General features: G+C 43.3%; 1 protein-coding gene across 1 annotated transcript in view; it reads right to left on the bottom strand.

Annotated features, from left to right (window-relative positions):
• TMEM65 (transmembrane protein 65) overlaps positions 1–17,777 on the bottom strand; it is a 47,980-nt gene extending 30,203 nt beyond the window's left edge. Inside the window, exon 1 of the mRNA XM_084618160.1 lies at positions 17,100–17,777. Coding sequence (XP_084474286.1) covers positions 17,100–17,457 — 358 coding nt within the window. The 5' untranslated portion in view covers positions 17,458–17,777. The remainder of the gene's footprint in view (positions 1–17,099) is intronic.
• Between the last annotated feature and the right edge of the window lie 1,214 nt (positions 17,778–18,991).

Genomic DNA, 18,991 nt, shown 5'->3' with positions numbered 1-18,991 from the left:
ATCCAAGTCATTAATGGAAGCACTGAATAGTGCCAGACTCTTGTGGGGCACCACTAGATATGTTGCCCTGGTTTGATAGCAAGCCACTGATAATTGCGCTCTGAATAGTCTTTCAATCAGTTGTGCACCCACCTTATAAGTAATTTCATCTAAACCACATTTCCTTAGTTTATGAGAATGTCATGTCGGTCTCAAAAGCCTTACTAAATATCAAGTCTACAGTCCTCCCACCCCCATCCATCCATATCCACTAGGCCAGTAACCCCTTATCAAAGAATGAAATTAGGTTTGTTTGGCATGATTTGTTCTTGACAAATGCATGTTGGCTATTACTTATAACCTGATGATACTTTAGGTGCTTACAAACTGTTTGATTATTTGTTCCAGTATCTTTCCAGATACTGCAGTTAAACTGGCTGGTCTATAATTCTCCAGGTCCTTTTTGTTCCTTTTTTTAAAGATATGTACTATGTTTGCCCTTCTCCAGTCTCTAGAGCTTCACCTATCCTCCATGATTTCTCAAAGATAACTGCTAAAGCTTCCAAGATTGCTTCAGTTAGTTCCTTAAATACTCTAGAGTGAATTTTATCAGGCCGGGCTGACTTGAATACATCTATCTTTCCACTTCAGTCCAAACAGAATTCGCACATAGCATGATCCAAGGCATACCAAACCACAGACCAGGATCTCTATTTGTAAGATGGCACCATTAGATATAAGACATAATTCATGATTATGAAGAGGTAGTGTTGTTTCAGGCCCAATCCACACTGCAGTAATAATATCAGCAGATGCTTAGAAACATCACTGTTCAAGTAAGAATTTCTGTTTGTAGTTTGGACAAGACAATTCTTCATGACCTAGGCTGTAACGTGATTGCCTCAGTTATAGAGCTGTGGTAGCCCCTTACATCACAAACAAACTTCATATTGGAATACAAATACCCATCTCAGATTAAAGGTCTGGCTCTGCCACCACACAGTTATGCAAGGCATGTTACCAAATCTGCAGATAGATCAAAAACAGGCCACTAAATAGCATTAAACCTACTGGACAAACTACATCACTGCTGAAAGATAGGTGAAAACTGCCCCATTTAGATCAGCTGAGTAGGAATACTGAAAGCTGATGAGTCTAGCATTGATGTTAACTATTTAACTACTAATCATTTAGCAGAAAGCCAGCTATTCAGATTGTAGACAAAGTTAGAATAAACTACTCCACCACTTGTATCCAGAAACCTGACTTCTGCACTTGATTATGTATGCTTTGAATTTTATATATTTAATTTGAAGGTTTCAAAATGCTTTTCAATTTTCCCTTGAGGCAAATTATGAGAGAAACTGAGGCACTACAATTATCTTGCCTCTGGTTGCACCAAGTAGATGACAATGCTGGGAACAGAAACCAGAATTCTCAATTCCCAGTCCTCTACTCCAATCATTTGTCAAAACATTAAGGGTAGGTCTACACTTCTAGCTGAGGTGTAAGAGACATACCCGTGGTCGTTTTGATTGAACTAGCACCCTAAAACACAGTAAATGTAGCATCAAAGATGTGAACAATTAGCCACACCAAGTATGTATCTGTCCAAAATGCTAGGCAAGTACTTGGGACAACTAGACTCTCCTGCCATTCCTGCTGTCCTGGCTACAGCAATCTGCAAAGATCAATGTGGGAAATTATCATACTAGTCTGAGAGCATGGATCATTTTAGGTGACATGCACAAAACGGAACAGGCATCCAATGCTGTGCTCAGAGAAAGTATTTGGGGTTACTGTGCAAATAAATCATTAAATCACCATATACCAGTGTGTAGCGGGGGGGAGGGGAGTGGTGTGGCAGAGGGGGCTATTAGATTTACAAAATACAGAATATAAAGATAGAGAAGACACTGTTGATCGACTCACAAGTAATGTATCTGGAATCCTTTATATATATATTATATAAATATTACATGACAGGATACAAATTTGGAGAGGAGACAGAGAAGGGCAAATGAATCTAAGTAGTCTAAAAGGAATTTGTCATAATTCAACCAGGAGAAATGATGAACTTCAGTGTGATTAAAAGGTTTCCCAAATTTTGAAAGGGGTTAGCAGATGTTATTTTATCACAGTAAGACTATCAATAAAATTACAGTCAAAAAGGTAAAAAACTGGAAACAGAAGAGGAAACTCAAACAATAGCTACAAATAGAGGATGAGCATATGGTGAAAAACTTACCAAGAAAGATATCTGAATCAAACAGCACTGATGAGTTTGAGACTCTACATTTATTTTGGAAAAGAAAGCAATTAAAGGGTAGGCTGAGAAAGCTGGAAGGTAGATTAATGGGGGTGGGGGTTTGTTTGGTTTTTTTAAGGTCAGGTTTGGCCTGATGGCCTTTCAGTTCCGAAGACATAGGTCATAAATATAAAGGGAAGGGTAAACACCTTTAAATCCCTCCTGGCCAGAGAAAAAACCTTTCACCTATAAAGGGTTAAGAAGCTAAGACAACCTCGCTGGCACCTGACCAAAATGACCAATGAGGAGATTGAATCACGACTTTGAATCAAAGCTGAGAGAATGGTAACCGGAGTACCCAGGCAAAAATCTAATGTACTTAATGCGTCTTGAGAGCACAGAGATCGAGGATAGGTCTCATTCCCCCCTTTGGCTTTGGGGATTAGGAAGTACCAGGGGTAAAATCTCTTTCCATGAAGGTGATGAGGAACCTCCTCGACAGCCCCCAGAGTACACAGGGTTCATACCTGCTGTAACAGCAGTGAGTTCTGAGTGGGATCCCTGAAGACAGATGGGGTAGTAGGACGGGAGTGGGGAAAATGGAAAGAAAATGAATGATATAACCCAATCTCATGGTGCTCAGGACCCATCTCTCCATAGTTACTGTCCCCCAAACACCACAGAAGTGAGACAGCCTGACCCCACATAGCTAGGGCGTGGATACGACACTGACAACTGAGGCACCGCTCTCAAAATGCCCAAACAACGTGTCTAACCAAAAGAGAAAGAGGATGAGCCATTTGAGAAAAAAACAGACCCAGAAGGTTTCCTTCTCCGTGATTTGTACCCCTTTCAGGGGAAATCTTGATGCCTCACAGGGTAGAAGAACTGCTGGAAATATCACCGAGGATGACATTGCTGTTGGTTCCCAAAATGACATCTCTTTGCAGCCTGCGTGTAAGTCCCCAATGAGCATAGGGTGACCAGGAGACCTTAAAAGAATGAAATCTCTCCTCAGTTTTCTTCAGGAATAGGAAGCAACCAAATGGCAAGTACTCTATGGTTTGCTGGATCTCAGGAGCTATGCCTGAGTTTTGTAACTATGAGATTCTTCTCATTGTTATGGCCAAGGCCCCGAGCCTGGATGAAGCACCGACTACATCCAGGGATGACCGTAAGAATGTCTTGGCCACTAAATGGCCTTCTGTAATAAAGGCCTTGAACTCCTGCCTGAAAGATTCTGGCAACTTGTCCACAAATTTGGACATAGCATCCCAGTTCACAGAATTATTTTTCGATAACACAGCTTGCTTGTTTGTAACGTGCATCTGCAAAGTGGGAGTCAAGCAGATCTTTCTCCCCATCAAATCTAGCCTTTTGGACTCTTTCCATAGGCACCAATTTACATCTTCCCTGTCTTACTTTCTCATTTGCCACTATATCAGTCAGAGAATTCGGAGCTGGATGAGAGAAAATAGACTCAAAGCCCTGCAGTGGCACACAGTATCTTCTGACAGCGAGCTTTGCTGCGTGCATTAACAAAGCAAGGGCATTCCAAAGGGATTTACCAGGCTCTTGTATTGCTTTGTTTATAGGGCTGCAACTATCCAAGGAACCGATGGCTGCAGAATAGCCACCAATGCAGCTGTAGGGAGTGTGTAGGTGTTTTCCTGTACAAACTCAGCCTGAATTCCTAAGGCCGATACCAGGCAACTAAGCAGATCGTGAAAAAATCTGAAGTCATCAGTACTGAAGACTCAGTACTCCTGTGTCATTTGGCGAAGAGGAGAAAGATATAGTTGGGACCAATGGAATCCCTTGAGGAATGACATCTGACTGCCATAATGGTTCAGGATACCCCATGGCAGAAGGAGCCGATGGCTGCAGGCCTGGTGGTTCTGGCAGGGAGCCCGTTGTAGGTACAGGTGAACTCACCCTACAGTGTACAGACAACCAGCATTTCTCCAAACAAAGGACTTCCACAGAGGCTTTGTCAACCAGAAAGAACTAGGCCAAGGTCTCATGTCTCTACTGCAGGAACGGTACCAATCCCATTACCAACTGTGATTCCTGCTGTGTCTCGATGACCTTTGAGATTGAGAGCAATGGGAAAGGGGAGGGAGCTTGACTGTGAGGATCCCTCCAAATAGCTTGACAGTGTTGTTGTGGTCACTGGATGGGGCCACTAAACATTCAGCATCATCCATAGCTCAACCCCATGATGCCACTGGCACCAAAGGAACAGTCAACAGGACCTTCGATATTGGTACTGGCCTCAACCTCACACTGGGTTCCGAAATAGGCATCAGGACCAAAAACGAAGATGGTCCAAGGACAGCAGATGCAGGCTGCACTGTAGAGAGCACCACTACCGAAGATTGTATGCACGTCAACAATGCTCTTCATGACAAGCAGGAGGTCGACAACAACCCTGCACCAAGGTAAACTGCAGTACGAAGGATGGCATCAGCAACAACAGTAAGTCTGCCACCAAACCAAGGGGATCTGAGGACGCCAAGGATGACAGCACTGTAGTCAACTGGTCCTGAATGAGCGGCGAGTCGGGCAGAAAGGCACAGAAAATCTGCTGCTGCCTGATATACAGTCAGGTGTTGGATCATATTAAAGAAGTTCTGTATTAAAATCACAAATGAGTGTGATTCCCCATAGTTTAAATTCCAGGATATTACTAATTAAGAGGTCTCTTGGTTTTTGGTACTGTTTCTCTCCCTCTATGTGTGAAACTTGCAAGCTGCTGATTGCGTTAGTACATTCTAAGACAGAGTCTGTTCTCAAAGCAATTCACACAGAGAGAGACTCAAAGCAATACTCTGTAACAACAGAAACAGCACCCAGAGACTCCCCACCCTTTTGTTGTATTAACAATTGTGATTAAAATAGAAATAGAGGATGTATGTGGATGGATGTTTGGTGTGGATAATAACTGAATGATCAGCGAGGTGCCAGCCTAAGAATCCAGTGTCCATCAGCTGAAGAAGGCGTCAAGTGGAAATAACCAGAGGACCCCCGGAGGGCAGACTGGAATCCACCCAACAGCCTCAAGAATGGGAGAACCAAAGAACAAGATAACATCTAGCAGCACGGAGCCGTCAGGAATGTGCTATCTGCTGATTGATTCAGCAACAGCATGATGAAGCAATTCCCACAGACTGGCCTAGGAATAAATTCCTATAAAAATAGACTCTAGAAAGTGAGAACTTTGGGGGGACGGAGAAAGGGGGAGTCTGATTCTGCAAACCAACTTCCAGGAACATCAGATGAGTATCTGACAAGGCCCTGCTCCCCCCTCATGTCCAGGCCACCCAGCCAGTGGCTTGGCATGAGCAACTCTAAGGCTGGTAACTATGATGATAACCTTGCAGAACCTGTGTGTGTGTGTTTGTATGAATGAATGTGTGAATAAATGTGACACTGAATGGAATGTTATACCTATAACTAACTGCTTACTATGATTCTTTCTGTATTTACAATAAATGTGGTATTTTGCCTTTTTCCCTTTTAATAAGATCCTGCTGGTTTTTATTTTATTGGTACAAGACAGGGAGGAGACCGACAGTCTCAACAGGCACCTAAGGCAGTACTGAGTCAACAGTACAGGCCCTCTCTGCTCCCACCTCAGTACTGGAGAGCGTGTTGATAGTCCCACTCTAACCAGTATACTGGAGACTCTCAGTGCTGCTCAGTACTATTCTTAGGCACAGAAGTCAAGTCCGACCTCTGGAATGGCCCTGGGCTGTCTTATAAGATTTCTTCTCAGATAGCCCAATGGTTCCTCTTCCTTCCACATGAGTAATTTGAGCTTGGCTGAAAAGTCCCAGCTCTGGTGCTCTTTGAGGGGCCTGACTTTCCAAAGTGGTCCACAGCATCCAGGCAGGCTTCAAAGTCTGCTCGAGAAGGTGCTGCTTCAGTCTTAAATCTCTAGCCATCTGGTTCCTCTTTTTAAAGAACTTACAAATAGAGTGCCTTTCCTTAGTGCGTCCTTCCCCAAAGCACAATCAACATCTATCCTCACCAATTTAAAAACAAGTAGTACAAAATGAATAATTCAAACAAGTCTTCCAAAGGAATCCAAAGAACAAAATGTAAACAAACTATCAGAGATGAATGGAAAATGGCAGACATGCTGAGGAAACACCATTTAATAAACTAGAAAGAAGAGAAACAGCAAATGCTGACATGCCATAACTCTGCTAAAGTTTAGCAAAACCTGGGCTATATATTAAGAAACTGACATACTTTATTCTTTAGATAGACATAGTGCAATGAACACTGCAGAAGTACTTTCAACTTCTTGCATATAGCATTGAGAGTTTTTGGATGAAAAAAATCACATCCGTTGGATAAAACATTTTTCTGAACTTCTGCCTTTAAAACCAAGTAAATATGGTTCGTATGGGACAAAAACTGAAAATTCAAGAAGCTGTCAGAAATGAAAGACTAATTTAATTGCAAGCATTGTTAGTACATGTCCCAAGACTCAAGCAAGCATGCTATTTGTTATGAAGGAAAGTTTCACACAGAATAAGAGTAAACTAAAAGAAGATACTTTTTGTTTTTGAAACGGTTCCATGATATTTTTAAAAACAAGCTATCTCCAACTGTCTCTTCATCTAGCCACTTCTATATATTTTTTTTAAAATGGAACTAACTTAACAAGATTTGTGACAGTTGCCCTGACTTCTCTGCTTCTATACCGTATCTACCTGTATTCCGTGATCTTTGTCTTTTTATAATGTAAATTCGAGAGGAAACAGACTATGTCTTCATAATTCTGAACAGCACCTAGTTCACTCTGGCTAAATAAGATTGGCAGTGGCTAAGAGCTGGCAATTCAGAGTAAACTTTTCTCGTTGCTTAAGTAAAACACCATATTTTATTTTCTTTTAATTTAGAAGACACACCAGAACTAAGCTCCTGATGGAGAAAATAATGGAACTAAGCATATGCACACTCTGAATACCGCTTATGGCTGCTAAAGTGTTTTTAACTAGGATAGTTATGTGAACTGTAAAAATCAAACTACACATTTAGTGTTAGCAGAATGTTGATCTCTAAAAGTCCTACTATATCAAAAAGTAGCATATTTTCCTGTAGAAAAGTTAGTTAAAAATCTAACTTCTTACAGGTATAAATGTCTTCCTTTTACAGATATAAGATTACTACTTTTACATATATTTTCAAACTTAGACCCTGCTCCTGAAAACACTTATGTATATACTGAACTTTATGTATGTAAGTAATCCCATTAACTTCAACATGACTACTCACACACTTGAAGTTAAAACACGAGTAAGCATCTGCAGGACCAGGCCTTAAGGCTCAAATTTGTAAAGACATGCATGTAAAAGTGTGCAAGCATAATTTATGAAGTAACTTGGCACAAAATATATATGCAAAATTGCACATGCACAATTTTGAAAATTTTGCCCTAAATCTAAATTAGAATATTCCATTTCATTTCACCTATGAACAGTAATTATTGCTTTGGTTTTTGTAAAAAAAGTAATAATATTTTTAGTGGTGAAAGTATTTCAGTACTATGGTACTGAACATTTAGTGTAGTAGCTCTTTCCTAGCAAAGAGATGCTGATGGTATAAGGTACATGTTGCCAATGTTTACAGAGCGAACAAAGCTATTTCAAAGAAGCATGCCTGTTTCAGCATTAACTAAAAGTTATGATATAGTTCATAAGCCTCTCCACAAGGAGAAGGAAAAGAACAACTTTCTACAATTGAGCTAAAAACATTCCCGTAATAATTTTTGGACTTAGCTGACATTCTTGAATTATAAACAGAACTGCAAACTTTATTTCTACTAACAAAACATGCCAACTGCTTCAAAACAAGCAAGCAGAAGTATGTCAAACTGATAATTTCCTACATTTTTTGTGCTGCATAAAGCCAGCAAACATAAAAGAGATTTTACCATACCAAAAGTACTAGTTGACTCTGGTGATGTTACCCGCTTCGTTGCCTTCTCAAAGGGTACCAGTGGTTTTGGGTATCTGGATGCTAAACGTTTTAAAAAGCAAAAACAGGAACAAGTCATTCTCTAGTAGCTTATATTATTTAAAACCATTCCAGCTACCATAATTTACCTGCCAGAAAGGATACGGCCTTTATAACTGATAGAGAGGCCTAATCCTGTAAACAGAACTCCCACTGATCGCAGCACCATTGGTCTTTAATAAGATGTTTTCATGACAGTAAAGTCTGTAGCATCAGGCTCTGAGAATTTCTAGAGAACTATTGAGAATAGAGAAATAGATGCCATATCAAATTAAAGAAGTGGTCTTCATAAAAATATACAGACAGAACACTGCAGGATGGAGCAGAAAGTGAAATCTGGTGAATGAGTCATAAAACGAGTTAAATTGCACTGAACAGTTTGTTGCTGAATCTAGTGTAAAAATGGACAGCTATATGTTTAGACATTTTCTGAGATAAATTTCAGGCTAATTCTGTTTTAAATGATTAAATGCTTCCTTTGTAATTTAGGCTATTAAACCCTACCCCACTTTTGGTACCCTAATAATATATCAACAGCCTCACCCTGGAGTGCTTTCTATAAGAAGCTCCTGTTTTCACAGGTTATACACACGGAACCAGGATCAAGTCCTAAACAAAACCAACACAAAGTTAGGTTTGCAAGTTTAAACACAAAACAAGTCAGGAAATTAAAGTTAAATTTCTCAAAGCAATTTTAACTTGACCATATGGCATATTAAGGTAAACATTTAATCTAGCAAAAATACTACATGTGTAATAGGAATGTTATCTTACCCCCATGAGAAATTTAAAATTGAGTTTCCCAACTATTTAAATGTGCAATTTTATTCTTGGATTGACATAGCGTTGTGTATTTTTTTAAATAAAGTTTAAATATGTAGAGGAATAAAGGAATAAAGAAAACCAGGTGAAGAACTGCTGAGTTACGCAGCTCTGTAGTGCAACCAAAGGTACTTATGCCACTAAAAACAAAGATTTTCAGCTCCTCAAGAGCAGTACATGTTAAAGCTTTTTTAACTTTGTAGATTAATATTTTTTAAGTTCTCAGCTCAGAAGGCTCATAACTGAGGTATCCAAAGAAATTCCTAGTCTTCAATCTTTTCTCTCTTCTCCACCTGCATCTGGTGCTGATTGTTTTGCAGGCTACAAGAGTGCTATAACCTTAGTGCCACCCACATTTGTGGAGGGAAAGATTAGCATGAAACTTCATCCAGACTATTTTTTACAAGGCAAAATAATTTCATCTAGGGATGAGGAGAGTGAAGAAATCCAACTTTTGACCCTATTTACTTGGTGGGGTAGTTGTGGTGTTCACTGATGAGGGAGGTCTGACCCTGGCCTATATATAGTAATACAGTTACCTGTGGAGTTTTTAAGCCCAACTGGGCATTCAGTTCTCCCTGGCTAAACGCCATAATAGAGTGCCTATCTGAACAAGGCAGAATCCACAGTTCCAGCCATCAGAAAGGGGCGTGGCTGGGACAGATCAACAAAGCCAAATCTGCTTTGCACAGCAACTTGCTTCATTGAATACTTTGACTCAAAAGCTGCTGTGACAATTTTGTGGATGAACAGAGGGGTCGTGATTCTGACAAGAAAATACATTTTTTCCTCAGGCCAAGTATTGTACCAAAGCAAATAAAGCAAGACTTAACTCTGAATGTCCCCTGGTTGGGCTGGTTTGCATGTATTATATACACACATTCTCTTTTACCAAGAAAGCATTGTATATTATTCACACCTTATCACCTACAACTTCTGCTATTTGAACAAATTATCAAAGAATGTATTTAACATAAAACTGAAATAAATTCTTAAAGTTAAATATGGTTTATTGCTGATAATTGAGCTAATTGCTGTACATGTCAACAGAAAGTAGCAATGAAAGGCTTCTGACTTTCTACTGTGGTGTAAATGCTTACCAATTATATTCTCTACCACAGAAGACCATTAGCATTAATGTATGTTGCTCGGCTTCTCTACACAGAAATATTAACATAAAGCATTAAAAAATAGTAATTCTTGGATTCCCATAAATTGATGCTTTGTGTAAAATATATTCAAAGTACAGTAAGATTGACCAAAGTTCAAACTCAATATTGTTTGCATTTTCTTTTAACATTCTAGACAAGCTACATGGCAGTTGCTATACATGCCTCCTTTATACAGAGACTTGACGCTAGTCTTAGAGGCTCAGAAAAGAAAAAGCACGGTGAGATGGTGGAGGAAATGTATATTTCCATCTGAAATATCTTAGCCTCATTGATTCTATGAATTAACCTTTTGCACTCACTAGTGGGTTTTCCAAACATACAGCTGAAAGAGCTGTCATATTGGAGTAGAACCGTTTGCACCCGTCAAAGCAGCTTATTCTTGAAAAACTGTTATGAATGTTTAGCAACACAGGCACAAAATCTGCCCAACCACCGATTATCAAAACAACAATGAAATTAATCATTTTATTCTCCCACTGAAAAAAAAAAATTGCTTGCCTTGGGAAAGGACAAACCATGTAAGAGTTAGCCAGAAGACAGATGGTTCCATCTATGCATAGCTCCAAATCCATCTGCACGTATATATACACAATAGCCATAAAGGGATGCCAGAAGAATCTTCCCTTCAGCTTCAACCATATCTGCCATATCACACTGGCAGAAACATTCCCCACAGTAGACCAACTAGTCTATCCAAAATATGCACATACATAGTCCCACACCCTACCCAGTGTAAGGAAGCTTATTTTGCAGAGGAAATGATCCCAGCAGAATCATGTAAGTGGTCACTGGGTCAAAGCGTGGCACTCAACCCACTGGTCTTGGTATGCTTTAGTACACTGTGCAGGGGTGTTTTCATGAAAGTCACTTAAGAAATGTAAGTTTGATCAAACTGAAAGTAGAAAACTTGAATGTAACCATCTTTTCACTGAAAATTTTTTTCTACAGACATTTCTTAATTTTCATCAAAAGATGGTTTTGTTACATAAAAGGAAATTTAGAAGTGTAAATGAGTCTCTGTGTAAAGTCATTTTTGACACCAGCTGTAAGTCTTCCCCACTACTCTGGAATCAGGGACACCTCCTTCCTCTGACCATGTTTTAAAAGGGTGGGGCAGAGAGAAGGAATTAACTTTGTCTCACTGCTAAGCAAGCTTATCGGGGTACCACTTTTACTCAGAAAATAAAGCAAAATTGGAAGCATTCCAGGTATATTCAAAACAGAAAAGGGAGGAATCTGTCAACCCACCACTTTACACCACATAACTGTAAAGAGGGAGGAAGTAAAATATGATGCGAGTTCGGTCCATCTGTGTGACTTTAAGATAATGTCTGTAAGGGACAGGTATTACATTTACAAACTGTATTTTCCAGGAAGAATAGAAACTCTGAGACATACTCCTCAAGCTTCTCTGTCTGAGAACAACTTGCAAAGGATTTCCATGTTACAAGGGAAAAAAAAAATTAATGCTGTAGATACAGCACACTATCTAGTGATGTACTGTCAAAATTTTAACATGGAACGCTTTAAAAAAAAATGTATTCCACCTCAACTGTCAGGACATAGTAAGGTAAAATATTATCCTGACAACACAACCTAAAAATCCAATTCTATACTTTTTCCTCCTCCCATTCTTCCTACCCAGAGCTACATGCTCTTGCTCCACTGCTCCTGTGAGAGGTTCCTCTATGTCAGTGATTCTCAACCAGGAGTATATGTACTCCTGGGGATACACACAATTTTTCCAGGGGGTACTCAACTCATCTAGATCAGTGTTTTTCAACCTGGGGGTTGCAGCCCTCGGGAGATGGGGGGGTCCACAGGACGCGTTTAGGGGGATTGCAAGTGCAGGGCTGGCATAAAGGGGTGGCAAGCAGGGCAACTGCCCAGGGCCCCACACCACAGGGATTGCTGCAAAGCTAAGTAGCATGCTTCAGCCCTGCTGCCTGGGGCTCAAGCTTCTGACAAGGCTTCCAAGTGAAAAACAGGCTCTAATATCACAATGAAATGCAAGTAAAATATTTATATTCCAATTGATTTATTTTATAATTATATGAGAAAAATGAGAAAGTCAGCAATTTTTCAATAATAGTGTGATGTGACACTTGTGTCTGATTTTGTAAGCAAGTAGTTTTTAAGTGAGGTGAAACTTGCGGTACACAAGACAAATCAGACTCCTGGAAAGGGGTACAGTAATCTGGAAAGGTTGAGAAGCACAGCTCTGTGTGGCTCCGTGCAGGGCACTGCCAAGCACACAGAGACAGGCCTTCTGATTGAGGACTAAAAGTATAAAGGAGAATTTCTGTTTTTAAAGTACACTTCTAGCCCTTTTCTAGATAGCCCTGATAATGTCTACCAGTGTAAACCGATCAGTAGGATTGGTGAAAGAAAACAGAACTTGGGATCCACTTCGGCAACAGGGAGCTGGAGGGCACCTAGAGTTCTCCAACTAACACCTAACATAAAACAAATCAGTTATGCTTGGAATGCATCCCAAGGAATTATCCTATCCATTCAACACATCCCCATGCATAGCTATATGATCACGGTGGACAGGAATGGGTTACGTTTTGAAATAGTAATGATACAAACTTTTTTCATAGGCCCACCTGTTCGGATTGGTGGCTTCTAAATGTTAAGGATGATGGCTCTGGCTCACCTATCTGACAACTGTTCTTCAGTGCAGCAGTGGTGACAAAAGGTAGGTTATTCTTCAGCCTCTGCTGTTAGCGGAAGCTGCAGGCAAGATGTCCTGCCCTATCTAGCTGTAAGGCAGTTGGTAGATGTAGATGGGACTATATTCTTCTGATGATGGGCTTGGATAATTAGTTGGGAAACAGGCCCCCTTTGGTTCTTGATGTGAACATGTCTCCTATCTGCTTACAGTCTCCCCTAACTAATGAGAGTCTCCGCGAGGGCACAGAAGCAGTAGTGAAAGAGGGTGTGGGGGGGGGTGTAAAAAAACCTACCCTAACTAGGAATTCTTGGTCACAAGGGGCACACACTAAAGGCTCTTCTTCCATAAAGGTGTATTGTGTCAAGAGCTGAAGCTTCAGAACACATCAGAAGACCACACACATGAACCAAGCTTAAGTGTATATGGTGACAGAACTGTGCATACTTTTTATTATTTTCTCATCAAGGAGAAAGTTTGTTAGTTGCAGCAGGCATGGCAAGTTAAACGAAAATTCTGAAGGCTGAATTTCTAGTAGCCTGTTAACCAAAAGTGAACCTGAAGCGATACCAAACAAACCAATTCAAATATGATTCCAGGCAGTCAATTCCTTAATGTCTTGCTGTACAATGAGAAGCCAGAACGAATGCACTATATTACCAAATTCACATTGACAAATACTAGGCACAACCCAGAAAAAAAAAAAATAAAGGTGAGGTTAATAGATCAGGGAAAGTAATTAGAAGATGTGGTGACAATATATGTTCCTCAAAGGGTATATACGGTCTCCCACATGGAGAAGATATCCTCTAAGGGTATGTCTACACAGCAAAGGAAAACCCAAGGCTGGCCCATGCCAGCCATCTCGGGGTTGTGGGGCTCAGGCTATCAGGCTGCTTCATTACTGTGCAGACTTCTGGGCTCTGTCTGGAACCCAAACTCTGTGAACCTCCCACCCCACAGGGTCCTACAGCCTGGGTTTCAGCCCGAGCTCACAATTCTACACAGCAATGAAACAGCCCCACAGCCTGAGCCGGATTCAGCTGACACGAACCAGCCATGGGATTTTCTTTGCTGTGCAGACATACCCTTTGAGGATATCTTCTCGATGTGGAATCAGGTTGGATTCTCAATTATCCCCAGTAACCTTTCAACAAGTAGCTAAGATCACTTGAACCCTTTCTCCCACATTACATCATTCTCTTTCAAATGCTGACCTTGTAACAATAATTCTTACTTCTGTCACATCAAGACTGGACTACATTCTACTTGGAGCTGCATTTTAAATCCACTGGGAAGCTAACATTAATGTGGCAACCCACTCAGCAAGTAGAGCATCCTATTATGAGATTATTGTTTCAGTGCTCCCAGATCTGTCCTGGCTGCCTGCAGATTTCCAGGTGGAGTTGAAAGTACAATTTGTAGATATACAAATCCCTAAATGACTCAAGGACTTAGACTGCCTCTCTCTACATGACACACTGTTGAAGTCGAGACCTGTGGAGACACTCCAGCCAGAGATCCCTCTCACTAAATTGGCAGGGCATTCTAGATGAGGGACCCTTTCCTCTGGAATACACAAACAAACACACACCCAACTAGAAATAGTCTGGATATGCTGACCAGCACAGGAGTAAAAATTTTTAGAGGGATTTTTGGAGACAAATGTTATTTGAGGAGTAACGTTTACCGAGGATGGAATGGCTATTTTATCTATATTATGTGGTCCATTTATTTAAGTATGTGAGGTTCCTGCTGAGTCTTCTGTTCATGTTAATTATGCTATTAACTAATTTTCATGAGTCCCAAGAGTATGAGAGAGGTGCCCCTGGTAACTTTACAGATGATGACAGAAGTCATCATTCAAATACAATAAAGATTAATATGGCCTGTTTTTTTCCTGTTTAGTCTTCTAAATACTCAGTTAACAGGTATGCAGACTATGGATTTTATAGAAATGTAGGTTTCAGAGTAACAGCCGTGTTAGTCTGTATTCGCAAAAAGAAAAGGAGTACTTGTGGCACCTTAGAGACTAACCAATTTAAATTGGTTAGTCTCTAAGGTGCCACAAGTACTCCCTTTCTTTTTATAGAAATGTAGTTATAGAGGAAGGCTATCATAATGCAACTAGCAGTAGTTTAGCAAACTACTTAATGCAATCTGTTTATCTCTGTATCAATCCTCAAACCTTATGTTGAAATAAAAAAAAAATCACATTTCTTCTTGTCCTATTTTATCATTGAATAACTTGCTTTGGCAACTATGCTAAAGAATACAACTATTCACACCTCATGTATTGCTTTGCCAAAAGCTAGCAGTAAAGCGCCACAAAAGCTTGAATTTTCTCAAGAGATATTCACATAGTAATCTTTTAAAATGTCCCTTGCCTTCTATCACAGAATAGTATAGCATTCATTTACACAACAAAGATAAGAAAGGCACATTATTTCTTCAGTGAAACAGAGCTTCTAGGGCTGAAATGTTGTAGCTGTTTTCCATTTACTGCAATGTTTCCTCGAGACTTGCACTGTATATCTACAGGCCATAAAAGTGCCCTTTCCAAGGACATATACGACAGTACTACTGAAGACACACAGAGGCCTACCTCAAATATGAGTTGATTTCTTTAATATGTTACAGAATCTTGAATATTTGTAATAAAAAATTATGGTACCTAATAGTTAAATTGTAAGAGTCAGAATTTCAAATTCAGTACTCTGCTTAATAGATTTTTTGTTTGTTTGTGTTACATCAAGTTTTGAGACCAAAGCTAGGTGAAAATTTTAAAAATTGGCCACCTGCATGGCATCTTTGGAAGCTTATGAACTGCTGCTTAACACTTTGACATACACAAACGTTACGCTGCCCAAGAATTGCCAAGCTATGGGTGTTGAAGGCAGAGGACACAGTCCCTATGCACTGATACTGCACAATAAAGACAAATTTACCTTTATATCTATCTCATTAGTATTTTTTTGAAGTCACATTTTACATGAGTCTCCTACTTACTCTATTGCTTTTTAAGGCTTCTATTGGCCCTAATGCATAGGAGGGAGAAAAGGCTGAATTCTTATTAAGTCAGACCTGAATACATCATTGAATCAATAAATCATACCAACATCCAGAAAACTCATACAAGTTGAGTAGTTAGAGTGTGAAAAGGATTCCTTAGAATCATTTTATTCCTTTTCTCCATTTCGCTGTCATTTTACTTCCATCTCTTTTCCTGGAGTTCTGAGAAGCCTCCCTAAAATCGCACATGCCAAATCTCTAAATTCCACAGTAATTTAAAAAGCTCAAAATAGACAATTTAGTCTAGAATGAAATAGCAAGCCCTAGTTTTAACACTTTGTTTGCTGCTTCTATTTTCATTAAGGTTTTTATCTAATATGGTAAAGAGTTTGCTTTTTCTCCCTGTCCCTCTTTACCAACAACCTGAAGCTAGTATTAATTTAATTGGTCAGCATACAGCACACTTTCATCTTTATTTCGCTATACCGTTCCCCAGTTTGATGCTGGATGTTTTCAAGTCATTCACAGATCGTCTACTCGTTTTACCTCCTCTGCTCTACTCTTCTGCTTCCTAATACCTTCTGGAGATTCTCTCCTTCCTGGTCCTAAAGCCCTTCAAACACACCTTCCTCTACCAAAATAGGTTTTACTTTTCAATGAACAGAGATAGGCAAGAGAGGAACCATTACACTAGGCATGTTATTCCTACTTTTTTTTTTAATGGAAAACTTTCCGTGAGTAACCCGGGGCCCCGTGCAGCATCTCACTTCACTGCACAGCCCAGCTCAGCTCATCAAAGGTACTCTGAAGTACGCGACACAGCCACACCAGCCCGGCTGCTCAGGACACCTGGCTGGGGGAGCAGGCGATGAGGAACCCTTTCCATGTCACTTACTTTGGGGGCAAGGTGTTACAAAGCGTTAGCGGCTGCGGTGGCAGCCTGGCCCCCCAGTAGCTAATGCAGCTGGGGAACCAGGTGCAGGACGGGGCACAGGCCGTGCACAGGAGGACTTTAGCGGAGGGCTGCGCGTCGGCGTCTCCCCCAGCGCCGGGGGGAACAGGACACGCTCCCAGCTGGAGGAAGGGTCGCTGCCAGGGCGCGGCGATGCCAGGCTGGGCCCCGGCGCGGGCAGGGCGGCGCTGGCCCCCGCCGGCCGCTCACCTTGCGCGATGGCGATGGACTCGAAGCGGTGCAGCTCCCGCAGCAGGCAGCTCCGCTCGGTGGAGTGCAGGCTGTAGATGAAGTCGCGGGCGCCCTGCGCCGTGTTCAGCGCCTCGATCGGCTCCTTCTTGGGGTGGGTGCCCAGCGCCCGCGGGCGGCCGGGGGGCGCCAGCCCCGAGGCCGGGGAGGACGAGGCCGGGGGCAGGCGCAGCCCCTCGGACCCGCCGCGCAGGGTGGCCAGGCGGCGGCGGCAGCAGCGGGGGGGAGCCCGTAAGGAGCCCAGGCAGAAAGGGGCGGCGGTGGCGGGGCCCCCCGGCCGCCCCAGCCGCAGCGCCGCCCGGCTCAGCCACGCCGACATCAGCAGGCAGGGAGCGGCGCTAGGGAGCTACGATCCCGGCCCGGGAGCCCCGCGCGCGGCAGGGCCGGGCACCATCCAGGGCGGAGCCCGGGAGCCGGGAAACGAGCAGCCGCGGCCGGGCTCGGCTCCTTCGTGCGCCGGTGGCCGAGACTAGGGAGGGGGACGCGCCGGGGGGGCTCCGCTCGGCCTCTCTGCAGCCGCCTCCTGCGGCTGGGCTCCGGGCTGGGGAAGGGCGAGCCAGTCACAGCGCCCTGCGCCGCCCCATGGAGGCTCCTGGCAGCAGCGCTCTCCCCCGGCCCGGCTGGGAGGGAACACCCCGGCCGCGCCGCACAGGCGCGGCAACCACCGGCGGCGCCCGCGGACAGCCGAGGGGGCGGCTCCGCGCAGGCGCCCGGCCGATGCCTGAGCGACGGCGGGAGAGAGACCGGGGGCCCGCCCCTAGCCGAGTGGCGAGCGCCCGGCCCGGCCCGGGCCCCACGCCTTGCTCCGAGGCGCGCGGGTGGGGGCGCTCAGCCTCAGGGGCAGCCCGGGGAGGCTCCTCCCGCCGTGCTCAGCAGCGCCCCCGCCCCCGGGCTCTCCGCCTGGGCGGGCTCCCCTCCGGTCCCAGTGCTCCCTTGGGTCAACCCCGGCCGAGGAGCGGGTTCGTGCCCGGCTCCACCACTCGGTGGCCTGGGCGCTGCCCGTGGGGCTTCCCCGGCCCGCTGGTGCCAGGGGAGCGAGCCGCTGCGGCGCTCAAGCGCTGGGCAGCCCGGGCGCGTCTCAGCAGCGAGGCTGGACTCAGTGGGAGCGGGGCTTTGTTTGGGCGCGGCGAGCTTGGCCGGCGTTTACACCGCGCCGGGGTCCGGGAAATAGAACACAGCCAGCGTCTGACCCGCCTCGGGCTTCTTCGTGCGACCTGGGGCCGTTATCCCGTGTCAGTGTGTCCCGCGGGAGTCAGCCCCGCCGCCCCGCTCCCTTCCCCCGGGACGATGGGTGAGCTCGCGTCTGGTTTTAGTGGGTGGGGCTGTCGCACAGTGGAGGGGAGGGACCTGTGTGACCTGGCACGTGCTCTGAGGGCTGCATGCGTGCTCTCTCAGAGGGCTGGGTTAAGATGCTGTTTACTTGCACATCATGTTCATGGGGTACCGCTCTCTCCCTCGGCGGAGGGAGTCTGGACAACTAGTTTCAGGCAGTGAACCTCAGAGAGCTGTCCTCTCTGTTTTCTGTAGATTACACAGAGACGGTGTGCCAGGTTTAGGCACGTGGTTTCTGATCTTCCAAAACCCATGCTCCTGGGCAAGCTCGAATCATCTCAGAAGTGTGTCATCGTTGTAACTAAAACTGGCAGATTCAAATCAGATTTTTTTTGGGGGGGGGAACTATTTCCTGTTATTACTAATAAATTTGATAAGTAATAGCTTAACATTGATATAGCGATTTACATAATCAAAACGTTACAAACATCAGCAAATCAATACCCTATCATTTAGGCAGTGGAAAACAAACTGTGTTTCACTTCGGTTTCTTCATCCCTTTTCTCTTCTCTTCCGCCTCC

Source organism: Lepidochelys olivacea, assembly GCF_965140295.1.
Source record: "Lepidochelys olivacea isolate rLepOli2 genome assembly, chromosome: 2".
Taxonomy (NCBI): Eukaryota; Metazoa; Chordata; order Testudines; family Cheloniidae; genus Lepidochelys; species Lepidochelys olivacea.
Note: the sequence above shows the minus strand (reverse complement) of the source record. Positions and strands in the feature narration are given on the sequence as shown.